The sequence below is a fragment of the Ascidiella aspersa genome, chromosome 3 (assembly GCF_963924565.1).
Source record: "Ascidiella aspersa chromosome 3, kaAscAspe10.2, whole genome shotgun sequence".
Taxonomy (NCBI): domain Eukaryota; kingdom Metazoa; phylum Chordata; class Ascidiacea; order Phlebobranchia; family Ascidiidae; genus Ascidiella; species Ascidiella aspersa.
Genome location: NC_139449.1, coordinates 21,059,937 through 21,078,340, shown reverse-complemented (window position 1 = coordinate 21,078,340; position 18,404 = coordinate 21,059,937). Strand labels below are relative to the sequence as shown.

At 35.7% G+C, this 18,404-nt stretch overlaps 3 protein-coding genes across 3 annotated transcripts; all 3 read right to left on the bottom strand.

The window, feature by feature from the left end:
- Positions 1-166: 166 nt before the first annotated feature.
- Positions 167-7,415, bottom strand: LOC146160752 (neutral amino acid transporter 9-like). The gene is made up of 11 exons (XM_083385008.1): positions 7,402-7,415; positions 7,234-7,320; positions 6,787-6,944; positions 5,326-5,499; positions 4,878-4,955; positions 4,223-4,465; positions 3,030-3,136; positions 2,066-2,170; positions 1,525-1,673; positions 1,260-1,349; positions 167-338 (listed from the first exon to the last, which is right to left on the bottom strand). The coding sequence occupies exons 1-11, from the start codon at positions 7,413-7,415 to the stop codon at positions 167-169; spliced, it is 1,377 nt and encodes a 458-aa protein (XP_083241134.1).
- An 8,067-nt stretch (positions 7,416-15,482) lies between these two features.
- LOC146160751 (methyltransferase-like protein 22) lies at positions 15,483-16,494 on the bottom strand. Its single transcript, XM_083383451.1, has one exon. The coding sequence runs from the start codon at positions 16,484-16,486 to the stop codon at positions 15,563-15,565; it is 924 nt and encodes a 307-aa protein (XP_083239577.1). The 5' UTR covers positions 16,487-16,494; the 3' UTR covers positions 15,483-15,562.
- A 7-nt stretch (positions 16,495-16,501) lies between these two features.
- Positions 16,502-17,386, bottom strand: LOC146160750 (coatomer subunit zeta-1-like). The gene has a single exon (XM_083383452.1). The coding sequence runs from the start codon at positions 17,348-17,350 to the stop codon at positions 16,820-16,822; it is 531 nt and encodes a 176-aa protein (XP_083239578.1). The 5' UTR covers positions 17,351-17,386; the 3' UTR covers positions 16,502-16,819.
- Between the last annotated feature and the right edge of the window lie 1,018 nt (positions 17,387-18,404).

Here is an 18,404-nt window from a genome sequence, read left to right as displayed (position 1 = left end):
ATGAGGCAATTTCCTATTAGTTAATCCAAATCAACATAAACGATAAATAACGAGCAGTACATTTTCAATGTTTAATAGGACGATTCAATATCCAATAACACATGGGCGAAATCAACGCGCCTAAAACAGTCGTTAATAAAACCGGATAAAACAAAAACAAATGTCTTTAGCCGGGAACAAAAAACTGCCCCAAAAAATTGAATATTCCCAACAACACCAGGAACAAGTGAATGGCCGCGGAAGCGACGCTTATCGGGGCATCCCGTCCTTTGAGGATCATGTGAATTGCACAGGGAAGAAAGAACATAATCAGCATGCCGCAGAACGCCCCAGCGTACCTGTAATCAAGTTATAAGATACAACGAGCTTCATACATGAAAACATAAGCTAAAAAGGGTAGCCATTTGACCCGTATCTAAGCGTAAGTATAACAGATAAGGTATGGAGACCCAATGCTTACGCAACTTTCTCAAATTATGGATGAAATCTTGCTCAGAACCAATGTCAGTAAATCCATTCATATAAAACTAATCCTAAGTCAAAAGGCCACCGAATTTTGTGTCGCGACCCATAAGCGCCTAGAAAGATTGCAAGAACAGCGGTTCTCTACCAGTGGGCCATGGCTCACTAGTGGGCCATGGGAACATTTTGGGTGGGCCACAGATCAATTTACAAAGCTAGATTTTATGAAGAATTAAGTTTTATTTGTGTCACTACACTTAATTTAACAAAAATAATGGCTTGGGAAGGAATTTGGAAGGAAGGTAAATATATTGTTCAGCAGCTATAGTATTTTACTAATGCACAGTTAAAGAAATAATCTGTTTTAAAACATGTTCTGCTGTTTTTTGTACTAAACCTATTTCATAGTTGTTTTTTTCATAGACATTTATTGGGCCACATAATTTTTGTGCAACGAAAATGGGCCACGAAAGAGGAAAGGTTGAGATCCACTGGCATAGACCATGGAAAGTTTATACGCGATATGTCTACGCCTTTAGCGGTCAATGTTCTTACATAACAACAACATTTGCAAAAAATAACCTGGTAAAACATGAGATATATTTCGTATTCATAAAATAGTTTTAAACCCTGCTGAATATAGATAAATACATAACGTAACTTAATGGATTGGTAATGAGAACCTACGTATTACATCACACTTCAAAATGGATTTTGCTTTCGTATAAGATCTTATCAATAAACCTGGTAGCCGACTGTTTATTTTCAATATCAGGCGTGTTTTTTACTGTTCTCACCTTATAATATCGCCTACTTTTGGATAAAATATCGCGCACAGAACACATGCCGAGACGATCATCACGTTAAGCAGAAAAACCTCCAATTTCCTGCAAATCCAATAAATAAGAATTAAAGGAATTTGAAGGCCCAATCGCAACGTTATAAGTAATAATAAACAATGATGTTTTAAACTAAGTATACCGCGTACTTCGGTATATGTGTTATTGTGTATACATTCTATGGCGGTTGTTTGCTAAAAACTATATATTGAATTGAACAAACCCAGGATAATCTTTGCCAAAAAATGCTATGAAGATCTGAACTCGAAGTATGTATGAAACGATTGGATATACAGTGAACATGCGCAGAAATATGGCGAGCTGCGTTGCCAATGACATCCAGTCGCCGCTTGCAAAGTTCTCGAGAAAATTCTGCATTGAGAGTTCATTTAAAACCAAAAAAGCTACCAAGCTCCAAAGCAAGGCTCGACATATCCATGTCTGTCGCGACACTCCAGTATAAGTTTACAGACAACACGCTATAAAACCAAAAAAAATTGACAAGTCACAAGTTCGTATTTACGCGTAACGCATTTAACTTAAGAAAGTGTAAATGTTTTTATCTTTGTTGAATATATTTGTCTACTTGGTTGACGTTTTTAGTGGACACGAAGATTTAAATTAAAAGAAATACCATTTAACAACAAAAATAATGTTGATGGTCGAGGTAAAGGAAGGCAAAAACGCGATATGACATTGTGCTTATTATACGTTAAATTGATGTCAAAATAAAACAAAAAACGAAAGACTTTACAAAATTTTACCTGATGAATACAGCTCTTGTTTTCGGGAAATGACAAGTATATGCCGAGGCCAACTAAAACGTAAGTGAAGAAAACAAGGATATAGCCAATAGTGAGATCGCGCACCTAAAAAACAACAACAGATTGTAATATCAGAAATATTAATTACTATATTATTGAAGGAAAGGTAGAAGGAAGAAGAATAATTATTAGTAATCTCAGTTAAATATGAGTAACAACTCCTAAGCTTTTTGGCATAAATGTTTGCATGATGACGTCACAAGTTAACATAACAAAATGACGTCATAAAACAACTAAACTGAAACAAACGTGAAACTTTGTTTCGTGGAACTTATGTGAAACTAACATAAAGTAAAAAAACATTCAGTCAGGCATTTGAGTTAAGCGAGACAAGTCCCGTTTAATTTAGTTTATATTGTCTAAAGTGGGTAGCCTAAATCAAACATTCACACATTGCTCGTTATAGTTGCATTGGACCTAATAAATTCTATTATCAAAGCGTTTAAGCTATAGTAGGAGCATTGACCCAGCAATTGTACCGCTGCACAAGCGTCATGTAACATATTATGTGTGCAACATTTCATACCGGATTTTACAGATATCCTTTCGAAATAATTAGAAAAATCCAAAGAATGTAAACATTTACCAAAAAAATACATTAAGTGCAGTTTAAGTCGGAAGACATCTGTTTTTGAAGAAAGAATTTCAATTGCGTTAAACCGTTGGCCATATTCTAAAAGACCAATCAATATCAAGAAGAAGGCTAATTTTTGGAATTAACTATATATGTTTAGAAAAAAAAAGTTTGGAGTAGGCCTAATCTTTTGTAAAAACTTAATGCTTTTGTTCATATTTTTCTTTAATAATTATTAAAACATTCGCACGAAGTTTGATTAATTTTAAATCCATAAAGGGCCACACACATGGCTTATAATTTAATTTATGCCATATACCAAATACATACGTTATTTTCAGGATTGCGATTGTTTCTAAACATGGTTGTGATAGAATTATGTATGAAGTATCCCATGCCCAGCACACCGGAGAGCGCTGGAAAACTGGAGAGCGACTCTGCAATTAAAATATTTGGTTTCATTTGCCGTAGCTACATCTTACACAGAAATGAAAGTAGAATAATTTTTTAAGCGAATCGGTAAACAATGCATGAAAATTTTCAGAAATGACTTCGCATGGTTACGTCATAACAGAAGTCTAAAACAAGTAATCTAAGGCAGTGCTTTTCAACCCGTAGGATGGTGCGCACTTGTGCGGATGAAAAACATTGTAATGCGGATGACAAACGTCGTGCGGATGAAAATGGTGCATGGTATTATTTTTTATTATGTGTAATACAGTAATCAAATAAGCTGGTGCGTCCACTTATGCGTTACATTTACAGTAATATAGTCTCGTATAGAGGTTCATTGCAGATTAAGCTATCTATCTTATATCGGTCAAGGCTTAGTCCCACGGTTTTAATACACAAACCCTTTCATTGTTATTTCACAAATAAAACTGAAGGTTGCAAACTTACTGAGCGTGTTTCGTGCGGATGGAAATTTTCCGAAACATAAAAGTGCGGATGGAAATTGTAAAGGTTGAAAAGCACTGATCTAAGGCAATCTGGGATATTTTTTCGATGTAGTTCGCAAATATGCAACTGAATCTTAATTTTAATTTATTTAAGCAGATGAAGGGATATCCTGGTAAAAAATAAAATTGTCTGATAAAAAACAATTTTTTTACCGGTGGGGCGTACCCACGAAAATTATCTCTTCCCGGAACGACTTTCCGGCTTACTTTCATCACTGATCTTACTTGATTTGCGAATCATTAACCAGCGTAAAAATCACTAGCAGGTAAAAATTAACGTTGGTTCGGTTATTTTAGCATTTAACTCGTAAATAACCGACACCCTAAGTAAACATCCGGACACTTGACAAGATGACCTTTTGCTTTGCGTCTTGTTTTTTTTTCACAAAACAAGCGTTAAATGCATTGTCTTCTAATTTACATGAAAAATGAATATGGTTGATTCATATAAAACAATCGAACTACTATATCAATAATAAACCTAAAATCTTTGATTTATCAAGTCTGTCATTAAAAATTTTATTTGTTATCATCGACAATTGTAATGAACTTCAAAAGACTTACCTGGCACAAAGTGTATACTGTTGTGGGTTACGAAGTCCACATTCCAACCCCACGTCCAGGCCTTCGCAAAGACCACGGCCAAAAGAAAGACAACGGTCATTGTTCCGAATGCTCCAAGTTTCGAGAAAATAGTCATTTGTTTGAATTGCATTATGGGTAGGAAGACAGGAATAAGAAACAAAGGAACAGTGACATCTTTTGACCAACCCGGGAGAGTAAGAATACCAGTTGAGTTCAAGTTTGCTGGAGGGAGATTTCAAAAAAAGAAAGTTTGTTAACATTTTTAATTTATAAAATATTGGCTTTTTCACACAGGTCAGAAGTTTAAAACTGAAATTTGTCTCTTTAGACTAAGTAGATTAATCACTTTTATTACAAAGGAAATGTGCCGTGTCTAAGTTTGGACCCAAACTGTACACATAGTTAATATCTATAGATGCATTGTGCCAACAATGTCTTTTTTTGTCATTCGTTGGTTTGTCATTGGCAGATTATGAAGCATATTAGTTGACTCTTGAACTATTTTTGCGACTATGTTTGTTACAATATCTAATACCGTAAAAAACTCGAAATACCAGCAATACTGAAATTTTATAGAAATCCGCTTTGTATTATGTAACAATAATCTATCCGCTTTTATAGTAACGACACCTACTTGAGTTTAAGGCGCATTGCACGGTGGTTTGGTTGTGAATGAAGTTACCCTCTCCGTCGTGGGACTGTACAACGAAATCTAAAACATAAAGCATACAAAACTTTTGAGCAATGTTTAACTACACAAAATTCAACGATAATTTAAAAATATTTTTTTTCTGGGTGTAGGCCTATGCTAATTTTGGATTTGTGCAGAAATGTACAACTTCTGGTTTAAGCAAAAAATAAACGCTTACTTCCAAGTAAACTATTTGCCAATGAAAACAAACAACTACGTTAAATCCGAAAAAAGAGAAAGAAACTGCGAGAAAGACCATCTCTCATGGATTTTCCGAAGCATAGGTGTGATAAAACGTTGATTTAACGAATAACTAAAATGATTCACGGGCATATCGTATTTAACCTTCACGATAAATCAACCTAACATTTCGGATATAGGCTATACTCACAGTAAATAGAGCACACAGAATCATATAGAAGTTGTGCCATCAGTATCCAGTATACGATCAACGCACCTCCCAAGATCACGATCGAACCTGCAATCGCCATCCAACCTGCCCACGGTCCAATCAGAACGCGACAAATATCCAGAAGTTCGGGCATTTGCTTTGAAACTGGATCAGCTAAAAAATCGGCGCCAACAAAATCAATTAATATGAATTTTTGTTATCAAACGATGGAGATATAGTTTTAACTAAAATGGCCTGGTATTAAAATCTTTGTATCGATTAGGGATTTCCGAAACTTAACATTTTATTGCAATATCGATACATGATATTCAAGGCAAAAAGTACCGCGATTCGATACGATAACAAATGCCGTTATTCAAATTGCCATACGGTACAAGCAATATTTGTCAAATTGAAAAGGGTAATGTTAATAAATATCAGGGTATTAGGCTGAAAATTTATTTTGCGTTAGGAAGGCTGTTTGTCTTCAAATTTAATACAGTACCGGTATTTACTACAGAATATATCAAATGTAGTAAATTCTATATGTTGGATAGCAAAACATGGCTGTAAGCAAAAATCAAACTGGGGTTAAATCGGCATAGATTCCACCTTATTGTGTCGTACGATATCGATACTGTTGTTTGGCATCGGGTATCGGATCTGATCCAATAGTATCGTACATCCCTAGAATCAATTCTGTCCAACAGCAGAGTAAACCGAGCTTTACATCTAAAGCAGGTGTCGACAACCTAGGCTGGGGCCGCCAATGTAAATCAAAAGAGTCAACACCTCTGTTGCAAACTTGCACTAGGCCGTAAATATATATTTTTTAAATCTTGTTAATTTATCTAGATAACATATTTACGTTTTGTGGGGAAACATTTCAGCCTAAAGGCGCCGTATATACCATGGAACTATAAGCAAAGGGAGTTTCTGGTCAACATAGCTTAGTATATCTAAATACCTCACACGAAATCCATCGTGTATTTTAAGTACGAACATGAACATAACATCGAGAGTTTTACAGGCCTCTTCAAATTACACCACAAACTAGAATAACAATGACATTTATCGTTATTCCCCAAAGTGATTTTATCACACATTTCATTGTGGTGATGGATGGCGGCAGAGTGTTGACTCAAACTTTATACAAAACAAGCATGATCTTATTGCGCTTCGCGAGAACGTGTTACCGCCTTCTTCTTAGATGTAATTGGACCAATTTCCAATTGCTAAAAATCCTAGGTCCTAATCGTTTCAACAATTTTTATAATAAAATCTTTAAAAAAAAAATACACGTCTTAGCAATAAATTTGTTAGTTCAAATTTGTTACGGCCCGCCGAGACCTGTGTGAGTTTGATTATGGCCAGCAACTAAAAAAAATTGCCGACCCCTAATCTAAAGCGATTCCGTAGTCTGGCCAAAAAATATTAAAATGGTGGGTGATCCCTGCTTACCCATTTTTTGGGATGCGCTCAGCAAAAGGTAAGCGGTGTAGACAGCAATGGTGCACATGATGATTTGAACAGCGATACCCTGTGCGAGCCCAGCCTCCTTGAACGCCCAGGGCATGGAAAGAAGTGAAGTTCCCATCAGCATGTTCCAAAACGAAAATCTGGCGATTAATAAAAAACATTAATCTTTTTGTAAAGCAACGTAGCTACCCTGGGTCGCTCTTTAAGAAAAATAAAGGTCAGGTACACATTGATTCTCATATTCAAACTTCTGTGAAAATATTTTATAAAACAAATCTGAACAAATCCATCAAGGTAAAACAAATTAGCGTCATAACTTAAATACTGTTTTGTTTTTAGAGAAAACATATCCGTACAAAATGAACAAAAACACAATGGTCAAATCTGTCATCTTAAATTAGCGAAGGTAAGTTTACGCATCAAACTTGCATAGTGACAAGGCTGCTCTGCAATTTTGGAGGGTTTGCTGAAGTTTGCTCTGTTGCCAACTCCACAATGGCGATGTCATCTTTCGTCCTGCTTAAACAATAAATAAAGTTTTACGAACTTGGACTTATATCACTGTTATTATTTACCGAATGATATTTGGCGAAGCACGTTCTTCCTGACATTTTTATACACAAACGAAATTCAAGCGTTCGCCAGATTAACTACTTTTACCGGTGATATCTGCTTTAAGGCACAAACTATAGGAAATTTATTTCGTTGTATTCTTACGCAAATATGTAAGCCAAAGGGGAAATTGCAACCTTATATTTTGCTTGTCTGCTGCATCGGTGTAACTCGTGCTTGATGCACGTCGATCAATCAATAGCGTAGTTTCGTCACAGTAAGACATATAATTTTTTTAAGTAAAATTGTAAACACAAATAAAAAACTTATTAAAAACCTAGGAAGAAATCAAAAATAAATTAAACAAATTGTAATTTAAAATGATTATATACACCAAAACTTATTGTTTTACATAATTTGTATACAATAAAACTATCCAAAGAAAACAAGAACATCTCCTTTCATTGCACTATTACAAAAGGTTGAAAAAAGCTTTATTATGAATTAACGTTTCTGAACCTTACGAAATGCCTATCATAAAAAAATCAAAAATTAGCAAATTAAGTTTGATTCGCACATAGTTTTATTTGACCTTTCACATTTTATATTCTAAACACAAAAAACATGGCCTACGAATTAAAAGGGAAACGTAAATTCTATATTAACTTGATCCAACTTTTCTTATAGCTGCTGTATTTCATACTTTTACTCTTTTCTAATGATGTCGGTACAGTTAATCTTTAAAACAGTTTATTTCTAACCACAATCTTTCTGCAACCACAAAGATGTTGCGTGATTTTTTAACTGTTACACCAGGTTATATTGGCCATTTAACCCAATTCAATTAATCTTATAAATCGTCGGGGCCATTACCTGTTTACCTTTTGCTTTAAAAGCCTGGACGCTGCTCTGCACTGAGCAAATAAAACCGTTCTTGACTGATTAGTGATCACGCTCCTAATAGATTGGCGGGGTGATTTAACTCAGCGGGCAATAGACAATCAACGTGGAACAATCTGATGCCGTTATCCGCAGAGAAAAGTAAACAACAAGCGGACACCAGGTTTACACTTTATAGAGCATGTACAGTGAACCTTGTTACTTGCATATAGTGGCCTAATTAGTTACCGTAAAAATTGCTGCCTCTTAAGCTTTTCGCACCACCGAGTGATAATGGTGAATCCATTATGATCCCCGATGTGGCTGGTGAGCATGGACCATACGATTTAACATGTGTGTTAAAAAATATTTACGGTGTTTACCACAACAGTGACAAAGTTCAGGGAGTCGCACTGGAACCGAACCGGATGAACCGGTTTTGGGTCCATTTTCTCCGAACCGTAACCGAAACTGAACCGAATAATTTAAAAGAATGTGAACCTTAACCGAACCCGAACCTGTAAAAGTATTTTACAGAGTAAAGTTACGTCATCCTCGAAATAAAAAAAATATGAATATTGATTAAATAAAGTTTTGCTTTTACATTTTTCAAATATTTAGTTTATGCTGTTTGTCTATTACGTTACGAAACTTATATTAAATGACTTACAATTCAAATATTGTTCTCTACGTTTAGTGACTCACTATTTTAGATTTAATGCAACTTTTATTGTTTTTGAACCGAAACTCTATGAACCGGTTTTGAAATAACGATGGTCGAGCCGGAACTTTCAAATTGCTCGTGAACCGAAACCGGAACTGAACCGGATTCCGAAAAAATCCTTGAACCCGAACCGAATCTGAACCGGTAAAGTCAAACGGTTCGACTCTCTACAAAGTTAGGCCTATAGATTAATTATTTGCCGCCCAACCAAATTAAGTGCACGGTAAATGTGTTTAACCTAATATTAAAATATAAACTAAAAGCCTAACAAATCCAATTGAATTTTACCTCAATACTTTATATGTGTCAGCCAGTGGAAGATCTGTAGGCCAGTGGTTCTCAAACTAGAGTTCGAGAACCACCGGGGGTCAGTAAGCTGAAGGGCCTCACAAAAAACATCTCTTATATATAGGCTGATAACTTGTGATAAGTTATATCAGTCTGGAGAATATTTTTCATATAGAATTTTATTAATAGAAATTATAATTAATCAATCTTTTGACAGCTTGTGTACAGTAAGTATAGTTATAGTATGACCGAATGTTAGAGTAATTGTTGTGGGTAAAACTTCAATCTTGTCTGCTTTCAAAATTTATAGAGTTCGTAATATTTCAAGGATGCACAAGGTGCCCGCAAGGTGAAAAAGTTTGAGAACGACTTATCTGGGCATTTTGTATAAGGAGATCATGAAAAAAATATGAAGTCAAAACTCTTTTGTTAAATAAACATATTTAACTGAAAAAGGTGGTTACTTGACGTCACATTCGCATGGCTTTTACAGTGATTGTATATAAGACAAGCAATAGAACTACGCCTGCTCATAAAAATAAGATTGGCAACTTTTCCAACAAGCGAATTCCGGTTTTAAAACGCAGCGAAAGAAAATCACAGATCGAGGTTTTCCAACGCTATATAAACGAAGCTTCTCATAATGCTCGGTCTATTTTTTCAATTCTTTAAAATGAGCTGATTAAAACAATAAATGCTATAACGCGTAAAATTGTGGTTTGGGAGGTACGCAAGTCCATTTTTCGCAACTCTAGCGGTCAAAACCACCAAAGCAGGAACTAAATTTTTTTTTGCTGTGTTAACGACTTTGTATTTTACTGTGGCACTAGTTTTAACGGAAAAAAACGTTTGACAAAACATAGGCCTACTATTAGGATATTTCTACACTTAAAGTATACCGGTATACCTTTTATTTATAGTGGCCTAGGGTTATGACGGCCGAGCAGCTATAACTGAGTAACATTGCCTTGCACAATGATTTCCGAGACATTATATCCAAATTCTTTTTCCTACTCCATTCTGATTCTAACAAAAGGGTGGCTTCTCTACATTCGTTTATACCAGTGGTTAAAAAATCAAAGTGTGACGTGCGTCCCAGCGGTGGTACTTGGCCAAAATTAGGTAGGGCATGTAAGTTTTTGTAATGACAAAACAAACGCATTCTTATGACATGTAGTATTTCTAGCGGGCCTGGCATTTTTTTGTAAAACGGTGGTTTATAACTACAACAATAGGGTGTATCTTTATAGAATCGAAAACCATCGGCGGCAGGTTTTTTACTCATGTTTTTAACTATGAGTTTTACTTGTTTATAACTACAAAACATGCTTGTCCAGGAAGCGCTCACACAAGACTGCAGCAAAACCGTCAGACACGATTTGTCGAAAAATATACTTTTGTTTCGGGATTCAAAGGGTTTTACCCTGCTGTTGTTGAAACATTTAATTGACTTCGTTGTGTTTGCAGCGGAAGCAAAGTGCTAATGTTTATAAGTGATATTTGTAAGCAAATATTTTTAGTTGCTCTTAAGGTTATACAGCAGAATTGCAATTTACTTAACAGTTTGCAATGTTCATCCAAACTGTCTCGTATACTATAGGATTTATATAAGGCTGCATCATATTTAAATAACCACGTCGATGCCTTTGAGTAAATGGTTTAACAAGAAACCTTCTAAATATAACTTTTGAAGACCGAGGCACGCCATAGCGGTTCTACACTCCTGCCCTGAATTATTAGACGCCAATAGTTTACAAAGGAAACGCATCGGCTGATTCTCCAGAATCGCATTATACAAGCGAAACGTTTTTAACCAATTTATTGATACTGTCATATCCAGGGTAGGATCATGCCTTTATATGTGTCATTCAAAATATAACATACTAAACCACACAATATAGACCTACTATCTATCGAAAATATAGGGAGGTTTAAAAATATACTTGAGTAGGATAAACAAGCAAAAATTTATTTTAGCCTGAGTCGACCAACACAAGTTATGTTATTAAACACGGAGGCACCATTGAAGTGCTCGGTGCCCTATAAGCAAGTGATTTTTGCCTAATGGTTAATCCAGCCCTGACCATATCACAGCATCATGAATGGTTTATTAAATAAACACTCTGCAAATTCACTGTCCGTGCAGTTGCTTCTTCCGCAGTTCTATGTAAAAAAACATTCGGGCGTATCGATGGTGCTGTTGAAGCGTTGGGTTGCTTTCAACCAGAACCGAAAGATACAGTAGAAGTTAAACGTGATGGATGTCTTGGAAGCTGAAAGTGGAATGCAGTTGTTTCCCTGCGTTTTGAATCGGCTAAATATATTAGCGACTTTTCCAGTTCACAACCGCAAGTGAGCGTTTATTTAGATATGCTACATTAAAATAAATCACAAATTACCTGTGTTCTACTTTGGGTGAACCTCGATTAAATTACTGTGTCTTTTTATCTATACACCGCGACATTAAGTCAAATTACGATGACGTAATTGTTACATTTTTTGAAATAAATGCACGAAAAGATTTATATTGTATATTCTCGTTGTGGTTTTACGTAAATTTATATTTTAAATTTTTTAAATGTTTATATATTTCCTACATTCTTCATTTCTAAAAAATAAAATATAGGCTATAAACAAATCGAATGGCGATTATCCAACGTTGGTTACCGTCAGGAACATTAGGGCCTTCACAAGGCCTGGGCCTAACCAGCATTTAGTGTAGGCTACTGTGAGTTTAATAGGCAGAACATGTGCTACTGGGAGTTTAATAGGCCAAACATGTATATTCACTGTCTATCTCTATTTAGCGAATTTTCCACCGCACCGTGCCCCCTAAAAACTAAAACTTGATTTTTTAAAGACAATTTTTCGAGGAAATATGACCTGACTTGGAGAAGGTCTATTGCAGTGTTTCCCAACCTTTTTTATACTAGCGCCCCCTAGTTTTTGACTGGACAGATTTTTTCAACGCCAATCATACAAAAAACCATAGCTGTAGCGAATATTCAAACTAAATAGCCTACATTTTGGTAAAATTAGGAAATAGAAGCCAAAATCACCCGATCCGTCAGAAATTAGTGCGTTTCTAAGCAAAAAGTGCTACGACAATTAGTGCATCCAAAGCAGTGGTTCTCAACCTGTGGTACGCGTACCACTAGTGGTACGCGAAGTCATTTTGGGTGGTACGCTGTACGCAGTATATGTTTTTAAGTAAAATTACAGTTTTACCAAAATGTTAAGCATTTTTTTTTTGACATCATAGCAAAACAACAAAGAATCACAAAACTTGACTATCAGTATCTTGCAAGTTAAAAAATAGAAACTTTTTTGAGAGTAGTGGGTAGGGATGTTCTAAGTAGAATATCGAATCCTTGGATTCGTATCCAGATGGGATTCGAATCCAATTCTGCCGTTTATTTCGGGTAATTGGAACCGATATATTTTTGATGTTTTACCGATGATTGCGCCTAATTGCACACACGCGAGTGGCAAGTTTCGATGAAGGCATGTCGCTGCGGCGACACGCGCTTGCTTTAAATGCAGCCGTGTAGTGCAGAGTCAGCGTTTTTTCGGGCGACCAATTAGCCTACGCGTCTCGCGATAACCTTCGTCTAATAATTAAGTGTCAATCAAGCGTTATTGGGCGAGCGACTAAAGTGTAATGGCAGGAGCAGAGTTCGCAATTTCCCTCAATGCGTTAAGTTGGAAAAGAAATATATTGCATTGTAAAACGTGCTGGCCGTTCACAAAATGCACTATCGGGTTACTTAAGGTCAACTTTAGGCCAATATTCAGCGAGATTATGCAGTTATGCACTGTGTAATTGTCAAGTATTCGTTATGTCAATAGTAACTTTGTATTCTTTGCAGTACATTATTTAACTCCATAACAGATGATGTTAGTCAAAAAAGAAGCACCAAGACCCAACAATGTTTAAAAAACAGGACCGAATTGCTAAATAGTTCATTGTGCAGTGACAGTTTTGCATTGTACTTATTGGCATTTGGCATAATATAAAGTTTTCAACAACCTGGACATGTATTACAGTTTACACAACTGCTTCAAGTAGGGTATATTAAGATTAATCCCCCCCCCCAAGGAAAATCGAGGTTAAATAATTTAATAAAATATACTAGGATTTGCTATTCTGGATTCGTTATTCTAGATTCGAAACCTATTATTCTAGAATACCTTGGGATTCTACTTTGAACATCCCTAGTAGTGGGCCGCATTTGTTTTGAGATTTCCGGGCTAACTAATTGTCTAATCCACCCCTGTTAATAATCCTATATACATTTGAGTAAAGTTGATTTGTTGGTACGCAACAAGATCATAGAAGCTCGAGGTGGTACGCGGTGAAAAAAAGGTTGAGAACCACTGAATTCCAAAGGATCAAAAAGTCCGACTTTTAGACTTTGAGGTCTCGGACAATGCACTAATTTGACTTAACAATGCTTCAAAAGATTAAGTTTAATAATACTTGACCTACCTATAAACCCAAACGCTAACCAGCACCCTAACCCAAATAATGTGCATTGAATTAATAATTACATAAACGCTTTAGGCTCCAATACCTCAATTTATGACGTAACAATCCTATGGTACCATTGACGAGAAACTATATCCTATGCCCATCCGAGTTTGGGCTTTTTCACCAGCATTCAAATAATTATTACATTAACGCACATTATTGGGGTTAGGGTTCGGGTTAGCGTTTGGGTTAGGGTGGGTGAAGTGTTATTAATGCCATCTCACACTTTTTGTAATATTTTGTGAATGTTCAACGAATATTTTCAATTTATCTACGCCGGAAGTTTACCTAAAGGTCCAAATTAAGTGCATTGCCAGGACCTCAAGGTCTAAAAGTCTAGACTTTTCTGCCATTGGATGCCCTAATTGTCGTAGACCTTTTTGCTTAGAAATGCACTAATTTCTAACGGATGGGGTGCCAAAATGATGTAAAAGTGTTTGCGTGATTCCATTTTGTTTTTTGATTTTATGTTCCAAATATTGCAAGGATCAGAACAAGTTTTCCTATTACGGTACATAAGTTTAAAATTAAGCTACTTTTATTATTGCCAGTGATTTTGACTGGCTTTTTGGTAGAGACGACATTATTTTGAATGAGTTGTTTTGCAAATGACTAAGCTATAGGACCAAAGTCATTTTCAATGTTTGTTTGCAGCACTGCCTATACAATTAAAAACAGTTCTTAAACCCTTAGGAGTAGGCTACTTGGACTGGTTTTAGGGCGTCCATGAATACCAATTGAAATATTTTAGTATAGCCTAAAGTTTTAGAAATGGAATGATATTTACAAAATAAAATAGTGTAATTACAAACAAACGCATTTTCACAGCACCTTTGTTAGGCTATAAGTTTTTTAGGTCATTTTAAAATAATTTAAAGCCGAACCCCTGGGGTCCAAATATTTATTTAGGGGTTTACGTTAAGAAGAATTTAAGAACCCCAGAGCTACCTAAGCTTGACCATGATTAACATATTGGCAAAAGTGCTACTTTTATACCTCATCCTAGCTGGTCCAAGGTCGCATCCAGAGGGGGCACTATAGGCCATACAAAGTTATATGTTTTGCTAACTTTTGCCATGTAAACACAAATTTTGTTCGCAGTTTTAGCTAACTAATTTCTTATGCTATACGTTTTTGTACATTTAAAGAAATTCATTGGCCCATAGACATTAGACACTATTATTAGCCTACTATGGCATGCTTTATGTGTGACTCATAAACTCTATAAAGCACAATTTCTGTTGGATTAGAGTTAGACTATAAATAACGTTACTTGAGCAATATGTTTACGTGACTAAAGCGTCAAATATGCTTGTAAATTGAAAGTCAAATCTTTGGAACTGGATTGCAGTTGAATACTTGCGCGTGAGTACATTGGAATTAGATAACGACAGGTGTTTTAAGATTAAAAAAAAAACTGAAATTTTATGCCCATAATCTACCGGCCTTAAATATGCTAGCGAATTTTCAAGACGATTGTAACTACATCTCAAATGATTTGCACAGTGTCATCTGTTTTTCCATTCATTTTTTTATTGCAGCAAGGTCAAACCGATTTGTTTCAACCTATCATTAGTCATTGACCCCTTCCAAAGACTGTCTAACAACTTGCCCCTCGCTAACATTTTAGAAAATTTAAGTTTAACCAAGAAATAGTTAAATAGTGTTTAACCAAGAAATAGTAAAATAGTAGAAGCCGCGACACACTAAAGACTGTTATTTAGCTACTTAAGTGGGAGAGGCTAATCGTTCAAGACGTAAACTAGCAACACAAACTAAGCACGTTAGGGTCCGAAAAATTTTATTTCCCAAAGTTCTAGCTGTTCAACTCGTTCGTAGTCAAAGTACTCGGGCAAATCGTCCAGCTCGACTTGTCGCACCACGTAACCCGGCCGCGTGGATTCAAGGTCTTCTAGACAAAGCCTAAAATGCTGATACTCTTTACACGTGACTGCCAGTTCTTGCATGGTGAAGTTAAGGCGCTTCTCGAGCGATACGTAAGCGGTGATTGAGTTACGTGCGCTTTCCTTCCATGACGAAACCATTAAGTAATAGAGCGCTCGAAACAGGGCGTCGGTAATTGAGTTGTCGTAAACACAGTCACAAGCCAGAATTACTTCAGGACAGTCCTCGAAGTTGCGAGCAAGGAATGATTTAGCGGAGTCGGAATCGACGATGGAAAACCAGTCAAGATCAACAACGATAAGGGTCGAGTCCTTTCTGGTTAATCGCTCATTCCTGCTGACGTTTTGTCGTGAAAGCTCAAGTATCTTGTCACCAGTGTCGGAACAGAAGGTTTGACCTGCGTATTGGCTTACAACAATGCTACACAGACCCAGTCCGGCGCCTAGTTCCAATACGATTTTGTTTCGGAAGAGTTCTCTACTGTGCTGCACGAAGTCGCACATCAGTAACGCGCCTCTCCACAACTGAGCACCAACCTCTGTCAATTTGGTAGCCATTTTGTGTCTCAAGACTACAACATCATACTCTAAGTCACTTGTTGCATTTGTGACAAGGATCAAGTCACCATCTTCATCGCGTTGTGGTTTATTTAAATCCAAATCACTTTGTGGCGTTACGTTAGCACAAGAGCGAGTAAAAACATTGCAGATAAACTTGAAACGGGTATGTTGTTCACTGCCATACTCATTTTTAGGTATTTTGTCAAGGTGCACGTCAGACAACACAACTTCATTTTTATCCATTCCTTGGTTTGGACTACATTTTCATTAATCCTGTTTATATACAACACATTAAATATTGGGTCATTTGGAACGTGTTAATCACAAAAATTGTAAATGAGAACAAATGAAGTAATACTACTTAGCTGGTCTTAAAATCGATTTTTAGGAATGGCATTTAAGAAAAAAGGCGTAAAATAGTAAATTTATCAAGTATGTCAAAACTTTAGAATTCAATAGCGGTAAAGCACTCCAGGGTTCAAAAATAAGAACTAAAATTGCACTTAACAATACACAAGTAAATGTATGCCAAAAGTGCTTCTTCAAAGACAAAAGTTTTCAGTGAATAATCAACATCTACTTTAGCAATGACCATTTTATCTGCTCTCTTGCTGACTGAAAAACCTGGGATATTGTTTGTTCAGTAATGGGAATATCATCGCCTCTTGTTACAATCTGTTCTAATACAGAACCACCATCAACCTGCATTATGACCCCACCGTCAACAATTTCATCCACTATAAGAAAAACACTGTCGATGTTCCTCAGTAAAATTCTCTTTTCCACATTCTTTCGCAGCAGCATACTAACTGAGTCATAGAAGCAGTTTAGCACTGTCATCAACATCAGTTCATTCTCTTGAGTACTGCCAACCACATAGAAAAACAAATCCACATTTCCTTTGTAAACCACAGTGAGACCATCAAGGAGTGCTATTTCTGAATCCGATTTGTGGGTTTTGTTAAAGACATTCTTCTCAAATGCTCTCTGTTCACGGGTACTTGCATAGGTGTCATCATAATACTTGGCCAGAAGTCTTTCACCATCATTGTCCAGCACAATAATAGCTTTGATGGTGTATAATGATGGCTCCAATAAACCTTCCATAGTCGTTTTACAATCAGAGTTTCAGATATTCTTAACGTTTCTGTGAGACAAAACAAATCATTATCACATCTAAATAGATTACAGAAATATTAGCTGTGAAGTTTCAGTCAAACAATGCTTAACTAAGGTCAATTATTATTGAAACCAAACCCAAATCAAAGAATTGTTTTATTTGTAAAAGTAATCCTTTATTTGATAATATTTGTTGCACAATATAGAAGTTCTAATAACCATGTCTGAGGTTTTGCATTTTTACAAGCGCAGCATGGTTGGTACATGGTAAACAGTCCTATGCATGTAATAGTAGACCCACTATCTAGGCAACTCATACATAAAGTATGTAAACCTAGCGAAATAGAAAACCTAGCGAAACAGGTTATATGTTTTAAAAATGCTGCAAAAAAATTACATAAAAAGTTTATTAACAGCTTTTAAGCAATTTATATCAATATTTTTGATACATTTAAACCCTACTGTTGTAATATAGGACCTTATTTATGTGATCAGCCTAAAAGAATAAATAATAAATACATTCTAGTGTTAAAAAATTGTAAATAACTGCTTAAGTTGCAAAGGTAAAAAAACTATACTATACTCTAAACTTAAGCACTGTTATATTGCAAACTAAAACCTTACAAAGAACAATACCTTATTTGAATGAAGTAAACATTGCAATATTAAGTTATTATAAATATCAAACAGAAAACCAATTTTATATTTAAAAGTTTTCAACTTTGCTATAAATGTACTTGGTTACTTGGCTATAAATGTATTTGGTAGAGTGAAACATAAATGTTTTTTGGCGCTAGTCTAATCTGGTGGTTTGTAGTCCAACAACATAGGGTGAGAGTTAGCGTTTGGGTGTCAAGTCATATTATTATAAAGTATTATTACATATTTATGCCTTCCATGTAATTTCAACTTAGACAACTCGTTTCGTTAGTGTTAAATTGGTAGGATTCTAGATCAGTGCAGTTTTTCGTTGTTTTGGTGGTAAGATACTAAGATGAAAGTTAATATTATATGCATTTTCCCCAAGTATTCTTAATAGTAT